Source organism: Melospiza georgiana, chromosome 1, assembly GCF_028018845.1.
Source record: "Melospiza georgiana isolate bMelGeo1 chromosome 1, bMelGeo1.pri, whole genome shotgun sequence".
Lineage (NCBI taxonomy): Eukaryota > Metazoa > Chordata > Aves > Passeriformes > Passerellidae > Melospiza > Melospiza georgiana.
Genome location: NC_080430.1, coordinates 139929519 through 139947520, shown reverse-complemented (window position 1 = coordinate 139947520; position 18002 = coordinate 139929519). Strand labels below are relative to the sequence as shown.

The window sequence follows — 18002 nt, the reverse complement described above, 5'->3', positions numbered from 1 at the left end:
GTGCATTTCCATGGGCTCAGGAGTCTCACTTCATCCCAGTCTGGATCCATCAGTGCCCTCCAGCCAACCTTCGGATATTTGCTGCACAGATGCCTTGGCCCTGTGATGCAGTGGGCTGAGCTCTGTAAGGACTTTCAGCTCTGTGTTAGTGCTTTATCTCCAGCCTGGCCCTCACCCTGTTACCAGCCCCTGGCTCTGCTACCCATGTCCCAGCTGTGGGACAGTGTCCCATTGAAGAGAGCACATTCTTTGTGAAACTGACCCAGTGACCCTCAGTTTCAGGTTCTTTGTCCAGCCTTTGTTTTTTTCTGACAATAAAATTACATTTAATTGGACTAATTGGATCAAAGTCAAGCTAACTTCAAAATCTGTCTGTATTTGCAGGGAAATAAATCCTTCAAGAATGCACATTTGATGTTCATATTAAACAACGAAGTTAAAATTATTACTCTTGGTTACTTCCTATGGGTTGCTTAGTATAGACTCATAAAATAATTCAGGTCAGAGAAACTTCAGGAGAGCTCTATTCCAACCTCCTATGCAAAACAGAAGCAACTAGAAGAATAGATCTGAAAGGGGAGATTCCACAATCACTGCAGACAATTTTGGTAAGTATGTCTGTCTTTCCATTCACTTCGATTAAGACCCCTCTCTCTAAGCTCCATACAAGTATTTGAAGAATGCTGTTACTCCTCCCTGTCCCCAGGAACTCTTCTCTAGGCTGAAGAAGCACATCTCCCTTCATTCTCCTTGAGGGGTGAGTGCTCCATGGTGACCCTTCCCTGAACTTGCTGCAATGTATCAGCATCTTTCTTGCACTGAGGGTCCAACAATGAATGCCATATTCCAGATTTAAAAGCCGGGGAAAAATTTGCTTTCCCTGGTCACTTGCATTGAGGCAGCCCACTATGCTATTAACTTCCATGGTTTCCTGGGTGCACTGTTGAATCATGTACCAAATATTTGAAGCTTATGTTTATCCTGTTACAAGAAAAGAATTTTCTATTAGCATTTTCCCAAAACAGCCCAGTAACAGAAAAGATGATTTTAGGCCCAAATGAATGACATGAACAGGTGTTCCTGATATATTAATTTTCTTTTAAAAAAGAGGAGAGCATATCTATGAGGGTCTAAAGAAAGAAATATATTCAAAGGAGTCTGACTGGAATCATGAGTTTTTTTAACCTGAAGCTGACCTTCTCTGTAATATGAAAATCAACACTAGATTTATCTCACAATAGTTACTGGAAAGACAAAGGTCTGTAGTGCAAGCCTTGAAATAAAGCTTTTCATTTGTTTCCAAACCATAATGGTATTGCTTATAACAATCTGCTGCTTTAACATGTGGATATATAAGAATAGATATGTTTGTTTTGTATACCAAACAGAGTGAATCATTGCAGCAGAATAAAAAACAGGTGACTTTCAATAGATGCCCTGTCTCTTACAACTAATTAGTTCCTTCATCTTGTTCCTAAAATAATATCAGTTGATAACTATCCTTAGAATTCTGTGCAATTTCTATGGTAAATGAAATGAAATTAATTTAGTTATTCTCAAAGAAAAAAAAAAGAGTCAACAGATCAGATGAACTGTAATGAATTTATAATTTTGATCAGGAATGGAGATGCACATATTTAGGCCAGATCTGTAGACCATAACATTAAATATAGAGCAAATCCAAGTAAATTCTTTGAATAAGTTTCCTAGCTTCAGTCTTTCAAAAAAGCAGCAAATTCAGAAAAAGACTGAAAGCTACTCTTGCCTTTGTTGCATACAGGCAAAAATCATAGGAAAAATCCACCTGCAAACAACAGGTGAAATGATCAGACAGGTTGGTTGAGGGTAGCAATATGGAGGAGTTTTTTAGTGCTCTGATGAGGACAGGATGAATTTAACTGAAATACTGCTGTGGCCTTTCAGCCCTCCCACGTGTTGAAAGTCCCAGCTGCCCTGGGAGTCACTGCAATGCTCATCTGTGACACAAAGGCAGGAGCAGCAATAATGCCACAAGAACTTATGGTTTTCACCATGTCACACGCTCCTATGTGAAAATAGTGTAAAACTGATTAAGATTTCTGGGGAATGGAGTGAAAAACATTTATACTCAAATATGTGTGATCGTGGCAATGAAGAGAAAAAACCGTTTGTTGCAGTGTGGCCAGGTATGACTTACCTATAGACCTACAAGTCCTATTCATTTATGCTTACTTTACACCCAGTAGTAAGGAAAAAAAAATAGCCTAGTACTCTGGAATTGTTTACCTCTACCCTTTAAGATACAGGATGTCTGCAATGACGATACAGGATATTGATATAAGCACTGAAGTGTGTGTTGGAAGACCTGTGTAGTGAATCCTGACCACCTAATGCCTCAAAAGTTATAGGAGTTATAAACTGATGTAGCAATCTTTAAAAATGCCACCTGCAAGACAGTGTGCTGGGATTAAAGGAGAGAGCTATAGAAAAAATGCCATTAAAATGAAAGTTTTAAAAACATTCCTAAGAAAGGAAATTAATGGCAAAAATCAGGGCAGTATCCTTTTTCCCTCTTTTGCATTTTAGTTATAAGTAGTACTGGCAGTGAAGACTGATGCATGTCATGATTTTCATGAACAGTTCAGAACATTCTATCTATCAAATAAATAAACTTAAGTTCTAAAATATAGAGACAGAAGAAGACATAAGAACTCCATGCCATAGATGTGAATAGTGAAAGCATATTCTGAAATATCTCACATGGAAAAGCCAAACTTGAAACCAAATAGTTTCCAGATGAGACTTTGGAAAAATGAGATCTCAATCTCAAGGGAAATTGAAACAGTTCAGAAGGAAAATAGGTGTTATGATTTAAATTTTTTAAGTTTCTCTTTTGTAACTATTTTCAATCTGTAATACAAATTTAATCTTTGGGACTTAACTTTTTTTCATTTTTAATCTGTCATTTCAACTCGGCATAGTGATTAAACTGGATTCAAGTGAATATAACAGACCTGCTGCATAACTCTGTCATGAAAGACCCAAAACCAAACATGACAAACTTGCTTCTTGGAACCTTTTCAACTCCAAACAATCTTGAGAATCCAAAATTCTGTGATGCATTTTCTCCTAAGCACCAAGCATCAGTTTTGTGTGAGTGAATCTGTCAGCAGGTTTTAAGCATTGAAATGCAGATAATTAGTGAGTCAATTTACAGCTCTAAGACTGTTACAACCTCCTATTGTCACTCTGCATTAGACATGATGCATCAAGATGCAATTTGATAAATGTTTTAAATTAAAGTAAATGTGCTGTTTCCAATGGAGACGTGTTTTCTCACAGCATCAGTTATTTGTATCTCATTTATGACTTTGGTTGCTTGGGTTCCTGCTGGTGGTTTTGAGCCATGCAGCAGGCTGGACTAGAGAAAAGGATAAAGAAATAATACAGATGCAACAAAATTTGTTTTCATCCATATTGTTTCCCTGTGATTGCTCCCTATATAGCGCGGTGAGTGCTGAGCAGAGAGGGAGAAAGGTACATGACAATAGGAATCAGATGGAGTCTGTGGGACCTCAAAAGCAATAGTGACATTAAATAATCAAATGAAACCAATTTTCTCTTCACTGCTTTTTCAATTCCTTTTCCTTCTCTCTAGTTCTGATATGATCTCACCAAGTAACTCCCTGAAAACTCCTCTAGTACTGTGCTTATTTGTCTTGGTCTGCTGGTCAAACCTGAAATGTGCTGCCCACCAACAATATTGTGAAGAATGCATGTTATAAGAGTCTTCTTTCACTTTACATTATAACTAAATCTGTTTTGTCAATGCTTCAGTTCTGTCTCCTTTTTCATTTTAATCTTTGAAGAATTTCTTCTTTTGATTTCTTTTCCAATTGAGTCCTTGGTTTTGATCTATTTTCCCTGGTTTTATTAAATGTTATTTTATGCTGCACTTAAGAGGTATCCTATGAATAGTAAATAAATAAATATATTTAAATGATAGAGAAAAAGTGTCTCAAACTGTGGGTTTAGATTAGATTTTATGAAAAAGAGCAAGGCACTAATAATGCCAAGGTCACAGGCTTGATCCTGGTATGGGCCATTCACTTAAGAGTTGGACTCAATAGTCCTTGTGAGTCCTTTCCAACCCAGAGTAGTCTGTGATTCTGTGAAAAATTCTTTGCTGTGAGTCACTGGAACAGGCTGACCAGAGAAGCTGTGAATGCCACATCCCCAGAAGTGTTTAAGGTCAGGCTGGATGGAGCTCTGACAAATGCAGTCTAGTGGAAGGTGTCCCTGACCATGCCTGTGGATTGGAACTAGATGAAGAATCTGTATTTTGTGGCTGCTCAATAATATGTGAAGCTGGAATGTATTTTAGGTGTGACAGAAGCAGAATTGTGGGTGGAAGAAAGTTTTCCAAATTAAGATGCCTCATGCCCAGAATAACACATTCCTTTTCTTGCAGTATGAGCTCCTGTGACAAGTACAGAACTGAGCAATGCTACACTGTAATTAAAGATGACACAGCACATTTTTATTTAACAACAATATTTGCCTATAAACATCTTATTCTTGTCATCTGTCTACTTACTATTAACTAATAATCTGGAGTGACAGGGTGCTGAGAAGAATAAGCATTTAGCACAGACTTTTATTTCTACCTCATCAGTTCAGACCTGGACTTCATGTTGAGAAGCCATCGTTTAGGAGCATTTTCTTACCCTGTGATTTCAAATCATTGCCCATAGGATGCATATTTCATCACAAAATCAGCTCTACAACTGGCACTAAGTGCATCAGTGTTGATTATATCTTTTAGAGAGACTGGGAATTGAATGCTGCAAGTGGCAACAGGATCTGGTCCTAAAAGAGCTGAGAACACATTGCTTAGAAGCACACTGACAGAAGAGTAAGGTAGAACAACATTAATGCAAAATTCCATTTAAAAAAATCTTTTGTGATCCTAATATTTTTATTTCTTCTTTAATCATGCAATAAATGTATAAGGATGTCTCCAAGTCTTTTAATTTAATTTCATATGAAAGCACTAGGATTATTTTCTGATGTCAGGTTTCTTCATTTTCTCAATACACACTTCACATGGTATTTTATAGTAGGTAAAATGTAGAATGTAAAATTAAAAACAAAAGAAAAGAAGGCATAAGAATTCTGCACCAAAACTTGAGCTGATACATTGATAGGTTTTCTTTTAATTATTTCATTGGTACTATTTTCAGAAAATCCTTTTGTTATGTTACATTCTACATGTAATGAACTAATGGTTTCTTTCAGTATGTAATCTTCTAGGATTTTAAATAAATATCTATCAAGAATCAACCATGAATTCATGAATTTATCCAAAATCAAGAATTTATTATTACTTTGTCTTAGAATAAATATCTGTTTCAGAAAAATAGGCTAGCTTTTAAATTTCAAAAAGAAGTTTTAAAATTTTGTGAATGCTTTGTGATCTTTCCAAATACATCTATAGTATTTATTTTAGCTAAATAATTTTTAGCTGTAACATACCACTGGTGGTCCAGGAAACATTTGTGGCCTATTGTCACCTGGCAAAGAAATGACATTTTCTTCATGGTGTTCAGGGGTTCAAAGGAGAAAGAGTCTACCAGAAAGAAGATTACTATTTGCTTGTGTTTATTTATTTCATATATATAAAAATACATTTTAATTATAAATTACTTTCAATAATTTATGTTAGTGACTGACAAAACTGGATACTTAAATTTCACCTATTTCCATGTCACATAATTTGTGCTCAACAGTATGACTATCTTTTATAGATTTAAGTGTCCAAATATGAAATACAAATTTAACTCATGTGAAAAACTTGCAAATTTGAAAACCTGCTAAGATGACAAAATGAGTCTTTTAGGTTACAGTTCTGTATTATTCTGTATTATGTTCTCTCCATAAATAAATTTCTCCATCTGCAGAGCTCCTATGTTTTGAAGAGTTTTTAAGATTGCATGCTGGCATACTGAACCTGTTCTTGCAGATCTCTGTATTTTGATATTATTGCTACAGAAGTTCTGTCAAAGCTATCACAAATCAAAGCCAAAATGCTATCAAAAACCAAATGCAGATTGGAGGATTAAGCCATGTAATTCTAGATTTGCAAGTGGTATTTAGCAGCAGTTTCATTTTTATGAATTGCATGGATATTTCAAAGTCTGCTATCGTGAATTACTATTTAAAGATTTCATTGAGCTGTAACTTAAAACATGAAGGAAGCACCTGCTTATAAACATGGAGCTGCATTTAATTAGGTACTTTAATGAGCACCACATACTGGTTCCTGCAGAACACTGTTTCAGCTACATTGGATTATAGTTATCACTGCTTGTCTAGACATGGGATCAAAATGTGAATCTTAAATAAGATTGCCTTAAGATCTGCTATTGTCAGGGTACTGTGCTTAACAGTCCAGTAGATGAAGAATATAAGTTCACCAAGAAAACCTTAGAATCTCTTGGGAAATTTCTTTCAAGACTTTCAGTATATATTCAATTATTCTTTTAATGAAAAATGACATTGAAAATATAAGAAAAAACCTGCTAAAGTAAGGCTGACATATAATTAAGATTTCAAATTAATCACTGTCTTAGTTAAGCTTCAATATGAGGCATGCATCAAAATGATAAATTGCAGTACCATAAGTTGACAAATATGGCTTATTTAACAACATTATTCTGAAAGAAATAAATTAAACAGAACATTGAAATAGTAAGTGGATTTTTACCAGGCTAAGGGAGAGACATCTTTTTTTTTCCCAATAATTAAGTTTTTCTCAAGGCAGAAGTAATTATATGTTATTCATTGGTTTTTAACTTTCAAAGAATGACATTTTTTGCAAAAAATAAAACAAATAAATATATTTCCATTCATTTTGTCTGGAACAATATTATGCATGTTCTGTGGCTCTCTAATCAATCAACATTTTTTTTTTTAAGATTTATCAAAGAAAATTTAGCACTCAAAAACCACTAGAGGCTAACTGCTAATTATGGTAGAATAAAACACTAGATCTATAATCAAGCACGTGTGCATGAGCTTTTTCCCTAAAAATGATATGTTATTTTTCAAACAAAAGAACAGGGTAGAGAGTGACAAGTCTATTTAGATGAATTTATGACACATTCTCCCAAAAATAGGATGACAAATATTTGGCAGCAGAAACAATCTTTAACTGTACTTTTTGAGTACTGATAATAAAATGACACAGCCATCTATAAAGAGCTTTTGAGAGGTTCTAGTGGTCAGATACTCCCTCCTGCACGGTACAGTCCCCTGCCTGCAAGACAGACCTCTAGTCTTGGACCGTGTACTCCTTGCCTGGAGCTCAGGAATATTTTTTTTTTTACAATTTTACTGAGAAATTGCTCTTTTTTCAGCCTCACAACTGCTGCTTCATGCTATTCACTCATCTGAGTGGTAATAAGATGGCCAAGGGAAACCTTAAGCTGATCTAAGGTTGATATGGGATTCTGAGCAGGAGAATGGATGCCTGTGATCCCTTAAGGGGCTGGTATCCCTTTCAATCCTTCTGATTAGGAGAAAAGCTGTGGCTGCAAGTGCATCCAGCAGAACAATGCCTAGTTGCACAGTTGTCTTCGCAGGTCTTCATAATCATAGTAGCTCATCTGAAGACAAAGTAGGACTGCTGGGATGAAATGAAACTGCCTGATCAGCACAAATAAGAATATAATTGTACGTAGGCATTTTTAACTCAGAAGGAGGGCCTTTAAAAACACTGTTTTCACTCTTTTAGGGGACAGAGACCTAACTACAGAGTAAAAGAAAACTGAGCCTCAGAAGGAAGGCTGAGAAGTAAGTACTAAAAATGGGACACTAAACTTTAAGATATCATATTTGGATTTACTTGGGGAATTGTTAGGCAGAATCTCCTGGGAAGCAATTATGGGGAGGAAGTGTAGTCAGAGAGAGGGATGATTTTTTTAAATGACAACCCAACTATTTTAAGGGGAAGTGAACTTTGGCAAATGACTCATGAGGCTAACAAGGGAGCTTCTTAATGAACTAAAATGCAAAGAAGAACAGACAAAAAAAAAAAAAAAAAGAGGAAAATAGGGTGGACAGAAAGAAAGGTGTTAGGAATGGAACTTAGGAACAAAATCAAGAAGATCAAAGTACAAGGGGGCACTAACGCTAGGGAGGAGCTTCATGGATTATACAAAGGGCCTCCACAAGTATGCTAGTGGGAAAAAAGGATGGAAAAATTGCAGATTCACCAGGTGGGAAAGACAATAATGTTCAATATGAAAAAGGCCAGGGAACTCCATGCCTTGTGTGCATTGTTCTTCATAAGGAGTAACCTGTTATGGTATCAGTCCAGTTGGGAAGGAGAGTGGGAATTGGTTCTGGGTTTTCGTTGAAAAGTTGGGTATATTCAATTCACAGATTCACTCAAGGATACCAGAAGAGCTCTCCCACCCTGCTGTACCTGAAAAGCTGCTGTCTATAATCAATGGAAAATTATAGCAATTAGCAGTAGTCCTTCATGATTAGACAGATTAGTGATACACTTGTCCTAATGAAAGCAAGAGATATCACTACAGACACTATAAACAAATAATCCTTCCCTCAATTCCTGGAAGTAGCCGTAAGAACACATTTTTGTATTCCCTTTTCCATCACCTAAAGAATGACTCTATTTGGGAGTAGTTAGCGCAGTGTTACCAAGGGTAAACGATGCTTGGTGAACCCAAATGACATTTAGGCACCTGAAGGGATGTAATCAGTGGCCACTGCTTTCAGCAGCCCCTGGCCACTGCTTCCAGCAGCTCTGAAATCTGGTCATTTCCTTGCCTGGCCACAGGAGCCCACACCTGGGACAGCTTGTGTCCTGGGGATGTAATTCAAGCCAATGGATTTTTTTGCTGCTTTCCCATTTGTGGATTTAACCAGTTTCACTGCTGAATAAGTACCCCAGAGAAACACACAGACACAAGATACCGACAGATTGGGCTACAGACTGCCACAGGCAAAACTCTGCTTTGCCAGCACCCCCTGAGCATGAGCACCAGTGGCAAAATCCTCTCTTTGTTTGGCAGACACAGGAGGCCATCCATGCAGGCACACACAGAATTACCTGATTGCATGGGCACATGTACATTCACGGGTCCCACAGGTACCAGCATGAACCCTCTGCCTGCCTGGAAACCCCACCCAGATTCCAGGCTCCCTTACTGGCCCCAGGAGTCCCCTCACCACTGGCTGGTCCAGCTTGATGCTCGCTAGCCAGCATGGAGTACTGGCACACTTGTCCAGCACGGATTCCCCATGCTGATCCCTCACCCTAGATCCAGATCTCCTTCCTGCTGCTTAGTCCAGATGGAAGTGTGCAGGTGAGTGCCCCATGCACACCCAGTGTGGAGAGCTGAGGACAGTTGTCACCACAGTGCCTCAGCACCTGTCACACGGCTTCCTCCAAGCACTGGCACGGAGCCCCTCCCTTGCTTTGCTCATGCAGGTTCCTCCTGATAGCTATGGCTGTTTTTTGGGACACACTCCATCCCCACCCCAGTGAGGGGCAGCTGAGATCCCCATCCTCTCCAGTAGCTGGCACAGAGACCCCAGGCTCTCCAGTAGCTGGTGCCAGGCCAGGGTTTCCTACAAACCCAGCCTGGCTCCTGTAGCTGGCACTCAGCCCTTTTAACCCTCACACATGCACCACAGAGAGAGATTGCTCTGAAAGTTAAAAAAAGATTTAATAAGAAGGTAGGACAGGTTATGGTGATCAAGTGGCAGGCCCCAGCCAGACAAGTGCATTGATCAGAGCCCTTTTTCACAGAGGTGTAACAAAATGGTGAAAATACAGAAGAATGACAGAAAATAATTCATTATTTGGAAAATTAACGGTAATGCTTCAAAAGCCCATATTAAAGAGAAAGAATACTCTGAAGCCTGTGATTTAATTGCAGTACTTAAGAACTTCCATAAGAACTCACAGATTCTAATAATAAGGGCTCTATAATTTAGCAGATAAAAGCAGAACAAAAGCCAGTAGCTGGAAGTTCAAAAATCAGAATTAAAAAGTCTTACTTCTAAGTGAGGCAGAGTGATCAGTGGGATCAAAGAAAGTTAAAGCTTGATGTCTTTGAGAGCTAACTTTGTTTCCAGAAGTTATTCTTTAGCCAAATCAGTGGTTGTGGTATCAAGAAAATAGTGGGAAACGCCATAAAAATTAACCAGATAAAGTCCACAGAGCTATTTTTCTCTCTACTTCCTCTGGATTTATACAAGAATGATGGTACCAGTACAGCATATAGGTAAAATCAGTAGAGACACCAGGGCAACGTGGTAATGATTTCATATGGCATCTCCTCTCCTCTCCTCTCCTCTCCTCTCCTCTCCTCTCCTCTCCTCTCCTCTCCTCTCCTCTCCTCTCCTCTCCTCTCCTCTCCTCTCCTCTCCTCTCCTCTCCTCTCCTCTCCTCTCCTCTCCTCTCCTCTCCTCTCCTCTCCTCTCCTCAATTCAATTTAATTCATTTTTTATTTAGGGTCTCTTGAAACAATGTAATGACAGAGAGCAGTCACACTCACAGCAGTTATAGCAAAATGTGAACAGAACAACAAAGACCCTGTAGTATCCATCAGGTACCAGCTTGGTGACAAACTCACAGCTTAAATTTGGTGTCTTTTACCACTCCAAACTGGCAAAAAATTTTTCAGTGGATTTCTTATAGAGAGCACTCCAAAATCAAACAATAATTCATTAGTAATCCTTTAAATATTATATTAAGCTAGCAGTGATATTATTAGCTTTATACATGTAGGACTTCATGAACCTTACCTGAATCCCAGATTTAGATAATGTGTAGCCACATTTCTGAATTCTGATATGCAGTAGAGCTAAAAATTGTTTATCCTATTTATTCTCTAGCTTTATACCAGTTGCCAAAATTATTTTTAGCGCCCACATCCTGACATATTTAAGTCCTACTAGTATTTCTTATCTACATGCTTTAATAATGCTGTACATCAGCTACCAGTTTTTCTTAATATTTCTGAAAGAAATGCATATAAGTCCACAGAAGTCACTAGATGAAAATCCTCTTCTGTTAATAAACACCATCTGCTCCTTTCCCCACCTCCCATTATTGATAAAGCTGTGATCATGCTTGAAATGTTTAACATTGCACTCAGATCCCTCTTAAAATATTTCAGCAGAATTTCTGAACTCCATAGCAGCACTCCAGTATAAATATTAAGACCATTTCATTACTTATACAATGTCTAATAATTCAGTTTTATTATATAGATTTAAAATTATGTGCAGCAGTACAAACCAGATAAAGTTATATTTCATACCACTACTATAAATATTTGCAATTCACCTCCTGGGCGTTCAGAGTTTCCACTGTAAGGGTAATCTATATATTAAATTTTTCTATTCTTTGCCACGGCCAATAGGATAACACAAGAATGTCTATCATATTTAACTTGAATAAAGATTGCCATAAATGCTAGCAGTCCATTTCTTAATGAATTCAATGATTTTAGCAATGTCAGCTACCTGTTTAAAAGCTGTAAAATACCACAGTGAGAACAGAAGGAAGCACTGTTCAAAGCAGGACTAGGTCCACTGAATCCCCTTTGCTGTGTGGCCAAGCTGCTCTGCTGCTTTCTTTCTTAGCAGCTGTATTTCCCCTCCCTTACTCTCCATGAATAAAGCTGCTTATGTATCTTAGGACAACAGGAAATGGAAAAGTCCTTCGGCCTCTTCTGTTCCAAAACCAAATTATCCCACAAGAAATAAAATAAAAGCACATCTATAAAATAAAATGGGCACACCTACACTGTACTTAGCTAAATTATCAAATAGGAAATTAAGGATAGCATTCTTTCTCCATATATTAATACATGTTGTAGAGAGCCTGAAAGCTACTAAAAACCTCCTCATAAACCTCTCCAAAAAAAAAAAAAAAAACAAACAAAAAACCCAAACAAAAACAAACAAACAAACAAAAAGGCACAGATTCAGTAGGCTTAGAACTTCCCCATTTCTCACTCCAACCAGCAATGCTGTGTTACTAGACAGTGATAAAATTAGCTCCAGGGTATTTTTAAAATCCCTCCTTAGTTTTTTGTGCACCTCACCATTTTCTGTTGTCACTGTAAGTGAAGTCTATTACTTTTGAGTAATCTGTTCCAGTTTTCTCTCATGCAGAAAATTTTCTTCAGGGGTATTGTGCTATGTAGAGAGGTATGTTTATCAGATATGGTCTTTTCTGAATAATAAAGAAGTTGAACATGAAAAAGTTTGTGTGTAATGGTACCAAAGATAACTCAAATATGCTCCTTGATATAGAGGAAAGAAAAAGGGGGTGAGAAGAAGAGAAAGAAGGAGAGAAGAATGGAGGGGTGAAGATTGCAGACTGAGGCTTATGATGTTGATGTTTAGCAGGCCAGGGTTGATATTTTGTGGTCTGCAGTGCACTTGGTTTGACTGAATGCAATTGCAGTGGATTACATATGGTGCATCAGAATAGTCTTTCTATTAATGATACAATTTTATATCTTTTCATAAACATTTTTATTCTCGGGAGATCAGAAAATGAATATGTTCCTATATGTTATGATCAAGAAAGTCCACCCTAGATTCATATTTCCCACAGATTCTATCAGGTACTCTGGAGTTTCTTGTCAACTTTCAGCTCAACTGCAAATTTGTCAAGAGGATGAGAAGTCACTAAAATAGATATTTGGAGGCTTTATTTTATTTTACTTTTTCTAAATAGTGAACAGTAATGGATTCCATATAACCATATACCTATGAAATCTATTTCAAACCATCTCAAAAGAAAATGTTTTAAATTATCTCTGATTATGAAAGGTATGTTCCTTCTTTTTCAAATTACAACTGGATCTAATCCCTTCAGATATATGTCTCTTTACTTCTCATCCTATCCTCTCAAGCCACCTCTATAATTTTGTTTTATTGCAATGACAGGTTGTTAATCACGTCTGTCTTAAATTTCAAATTACATATCCATAATGAAGGTTTAAATTATGAGGCCTGATATTTAAGGGTACTAAGTATGTAGATGTTTCATCAAGAAGCTAAAAAGGAGCTACTGGGCAATCAAAATTTTTGAAAACTGGATACTATGCAGAACCAGATCTTAAAATGTTGATTGCAGGGTTATACATGTTCACAAAGAGTACAAGAACAGAAATGGAAATTTCCCTGATGTGATTATCATTTAAATACATCTATTCTCTCACATCAAGGAAAGAGGCATTACATGAATGTAATGTAATGTAATGAGTTTTCACTTCTTTGCTATCTGGGTATAAAGAGGATAGCTTCACATGAAGTCAGAAAAAAGCATAGTGAAAGAAAAATTGTCTGACTGAATGAAGTCAGCTTGATTCAGGTCTTAAAACTGTAGATCTGGCTGTGGAAAGGGAGATTCCGTTGAACTAAAACTCTAGTATCCAGCCTAACTTTTTTTAAAATTCCTAATTTCACAAAATAAAACATCAGTTTCGAGAAGAAATTAGTATAAAGTTCAAGTAACAAGTTTATGCTTTGTTCTAAAATGCTGATTTCTGTGGTTGAAGGTAAGATTTCCCCAGATTTCATATTGACCCAGGAGCTTGAGTTCTATTAATCAGCATGTTATTTTCACCTAGAAAGGAGCTATGTGAGGGGTCAGTCATATGTGCAAGCTGAAGCCTTTGACTGATCTTCCATTTTAATCTTAATTATTCTCTATCATAACTGAGATGCATGGTATCCTATATGTTAGCTTTAGCAGTGCAAAATCTTTCAGTAAATTGTTTATAGGGACAGATGATATCATATATAATGAATTCAATTCATGCATGAGAAGCATATATTTTGCATAATTAAAAATCCATAGGAATTTCATAGTGCATTTTAATAAAACAGTTTTAATTACCTGCTTCTGAACAGTTACCAAATGCTTGAAAAATAACAGACTGCAGAGTAGCTGTAATCTAGACAGAACCATTTACATATAGCATGAATGTCTCTTTTAAATGCAAACCACAAAAGATATTGTATAATAATTTCATCTATTTTCTGTAGTAAATCAAGGAACAAGAAGGACCCAAAAATTATTTTATGTTTTTAATTTTATATCTTGGTATATAGGAGAGAATTTCTACATGAAGTAGAATTCTAATGCTTCATGCCTAAAGGTAAATGATTTCAATGGCTGAAGACATTTTCCTACAGAGTGATTCTGGGCTGTATTTCTACAGCAGCTCTTCACTGAATTACCAATTTTTGGAAAGTTTCCTGGCTATCAAAGTGTTACTCAGCTAGTTACTTTCTCAGGGATTAGTGTCTGTTGCAGATGGGACCACGTAGGGTACAGCAATGGCCTCAGAACTTCTCCAGGCAGTTTACTAGAGCTCCAGCTTTGCTGACAGAGACACTTCATGGAAATAGAAAAATCAAGTATGTTAACACCAAGTGTCCTTAAAGAAAGGGTGGGGAATTCAAAAATGAAAAAAAAACCAAAACAAAGAAAGCAAAGAAAAAAACAACAGCTTCTGCTTATATCCTATAAAAACTTGTTAGAGTTCATAGTCCCTGGTACCAAGAAAAGGGTTTAAAAAATAAATGCATGATATAAACCAACTCATAAAATACTACCATAGTGAATTGATCATAAACAAGATCCTTCCTGGGACATATATATGAAATACTGTGAACTTCTAGACTTCAGGAATACATGTTCCAGCTCATTAACTTCAGTGTCTGTGTGAAAACTGCAGACAATTGTGTAAACAGCAGTAGAGAAATATATTTATGTCAATTCAGAGAACTGAGTCAGCAATTCTCCTGTGCAAACATATGAGAAGGCTTCCATCCATAAAATTTGCAGATGCCACTATCCAGTGATATTCAAGACTAACTAGCAATGTCTTGACATTAATTTGAATATGCATGTGTCAAAAGAACCAGAATAACAATTGTTCAATAACAATTAAGTTTCTCAGAATTAAAAGAACTTATCACTATTACAGATAAAAAAATATTGTGTCTGGATGGTACTATAGATTATAGAGTTCAAAATATTTTGGTTTGAGACATGGCTATGCATCTGTGAATGATTACATGAAAAGAAAATATAGTAACTTGGATAAGGTTATCTATGTGTATTTCTGTATATTTCTGTGGAAAGTTTAGGGATTTTTTCATGTATAATGATCAGAGGAAGAAAAAACCAGATTATTTTGTTAAGAATGTCTTACCTTCATAGTAAACTTTAAACCCATGAGCACTAACTGCAAAGTCACTTGTCAAGCGAAGTGAAAATACAGATTTTGTACTTGTCACAGGTGGAGGAAGATGAAATCCTGTTAACCTAAGAAAAAAAAAAGCACAATTCATGGTTAATTGTTTGGAAAATAAAACTGTGTGTGACAGATGGCTGTTCTCAATAATATTTAATCATGGAAAGGACAATTGTCTTAAAAGGATGTGGTTTGCATTATTTGCAAAAATTATTTTATGTAGCAAATGAGAAATTATTAGAAAATTTGACTATATTTGGCGGATACTAGACTTAGAATAGATGATAATAAGATGCAGAAACTGGATTTAAAACCAGTTCAGATTATCAGTAGCTGGAAAAATAGAACAACCAAAGAAATCACAATACATAAGACAATTTAGGCTTTATGTTCAAAAATGTATTCCATTAAATATCTTATACAGGTTTCTACTAAAATTTGTAGTAGCTGAATTTTTCCACAGTAATATGATGAAAGAAAGGGACCATGATTCACTTTAATGAGGGAATTTAGTATTTAAACAGTGCACTTTGGCATCAGAGAAGACATTTTTAATTTCAACTCGAAGAGCAGCGTTATTGTGAAATAATAAATCCATACAAAAAGCTCTCTTGAAAGGAATTACAGGGTCATTAAGGTTTGTGATTTTGTCACTTTTAATTTTGGTTTTGTTTTGTTGTATTAAAACCACTGTGTTTGGGACACAAATGAAAGAAAATTTTTTTGTGTCCTCAGCTCTGCTGATACTCACTTCTACATAATTATTTGATGTACATATGACAACTCTTATCTTCCTCAGTTTTAGGAGAATAACCTTATCTGGGTTCATATCAGACCAATATAGCCCATAACATTTAACTGTCAAAAATGTGTAAAGAACAAGTTGAAAAATTTAGCTGTGTACACCTAGACCCGTGAAATCAACACATACCTTTGGAACCCACTCAGCCATGTGTGGTGAATTGTGTAGTAGATGGGCTAATATATATTATTAATGACTGTGATTAAAATTATTTCCATGTGTTTGAGATAAGCCCTTATTTTACATTTTACTTTGAATTAAGAACAACAGAAAAATGCTGGTCAAAAGGGACCTGTAGAGGCCACATAGTCCAACCTACTGTTCAATGCGGGTTAAAAGGCAGAGTTAATCTGGGTGGCTCAAGATTTACGCTTTCCTTTTTCATTGCTATAACAAATTAATGGAGATATTTTGTTTGCTAGGGTTTTTTTCTGTTTGGTTTAGTTTTTTGGTTTGCTTTGTTTTTTTTAATACAGCTATATATGTGCAGCTAGGTAGGCTGGTCTTTAGCACGCTTTAAGAAATTTGCAAACTCTGATAATTTTGCTGGAAGAGATGACGTATTTTTTATTTTGCTTGATGTAGGAACAAACACCAATGGCGTTTACTGATGTTTTAATACATTTACTGCTGCTTATTCTGAAATTCAGTCTCAGTCCTCTGAAATCACAAATTAGCTGATAAGTTATGTCCTGCCATTATCAGCATTTCTAATCTCATCGAAGGAAGGATGTAGAGTGATGAGAAGCCCAGAATCCAAAAGGTCAGGAAATAATTTGCTAAAAAATGGTGTAATTGCAATATTAGCATTTATTTAATGTTTTGCCTATTTTTAGCTTTAAGATACCTTTAGATGAGTTCAATATAGTGTAGCAGTAATCCACTATGAAGCTTATTTGTGTGGGGATCATAAAAAGTTTTAAATTTTTCTTTGATCTCTATGTACTTGGTATCCTTAACAGATACTGCAAATTTATACGTATTATATTGATGTTTTTTTCTTAAACAATCTTTGGAAAACAAAACAAAATTAAAAAAAAAAAAAAACAAAACCTCCTTAATACAGTAGCCAATTATTGCCATATTACAGTCATGACAGATATGAAAGCCAAATGATAATAATACTCCCATCATATAACCATGAAAATGAAAAACATGAACAAAAGAAGGAAAGGTCCCTAACGACATATATATTCACATATTTATATATAGCATGTCCTTAGAGGGTGTATTTAGAAAGCTGTTCTTTGTTTTGTCATTGATATCTTTATGAATAATGTCATTAAAACAAGACTAAAGAACTTATGTTAATATGAAAAGATGGATAATTATGTACAGAATATTTATGATTAAGGAAATGCATTTTCATTTCGTTAGGAAAGTATACTTTTGTTCTATTAATAGGAAAAGGAAATAAAATGCTTACATCTCCCAAACAGGCATATGCATAATTTTTTAATAAATCAGTATCAGTGCATTTTTTCTAATAGATTGGTCATCAACAAATAAATCACTTAATTTATTGGTTAGCATCAATACTTTAAAATAAGTTGGCCTAATGTAAAACCAAACCAATAATTAGAATAAAACTCACAGTAGGTCTAGCTGGTATCCATTTATGTACTCAAAGATTTAAAAGAATTCTGAGTATAAACATATACCCAGCAGAAAAGAAATACAGTGATCCCAAAGCATTGAATTTTATGAGTGGTATGTAGACGCAGCTTAGATGGATAGTGGATTTTTAAAATAAACGCATATGTTACTAACATAGTAAACATTACAACTCCTGATGCAAAACAGATCATTATAGGAGCTGTTGGATACCATTTAGCTTTCATCAGTGGGCCTTTTATAACCATCATTATGTTGCATTTAGTCAAAAAGGATAAGCTTCTTTC

General features: G+C 35.9%; 1 protein-coding gene across 4 annotated transcripts in view; it reads right to left on the bottom strand.

Moving 5' to 3' along the window:
• CSMD3 (CUB and Sushi multiple domains 3) overlaps positions 1–18002 on the bottom strand; it is a 585000-nt gene that overhangs the window by 463878 nt on the left and 103120 nt on the right. For all 4 annotated transcript variants that reach the window (XM_058018891.1, XM_058018902.1, XM_058018909.1 and 1 more), the window contains exon 3: positions 15258–15370. In XM_058018891.1, coding sequence (XP_057874874.1) covers positions 15258–15370 — 113 coding nt within the window. The remainder of the gene's footprint in view (positions 1–15257; positions 15371–18002) is intronic.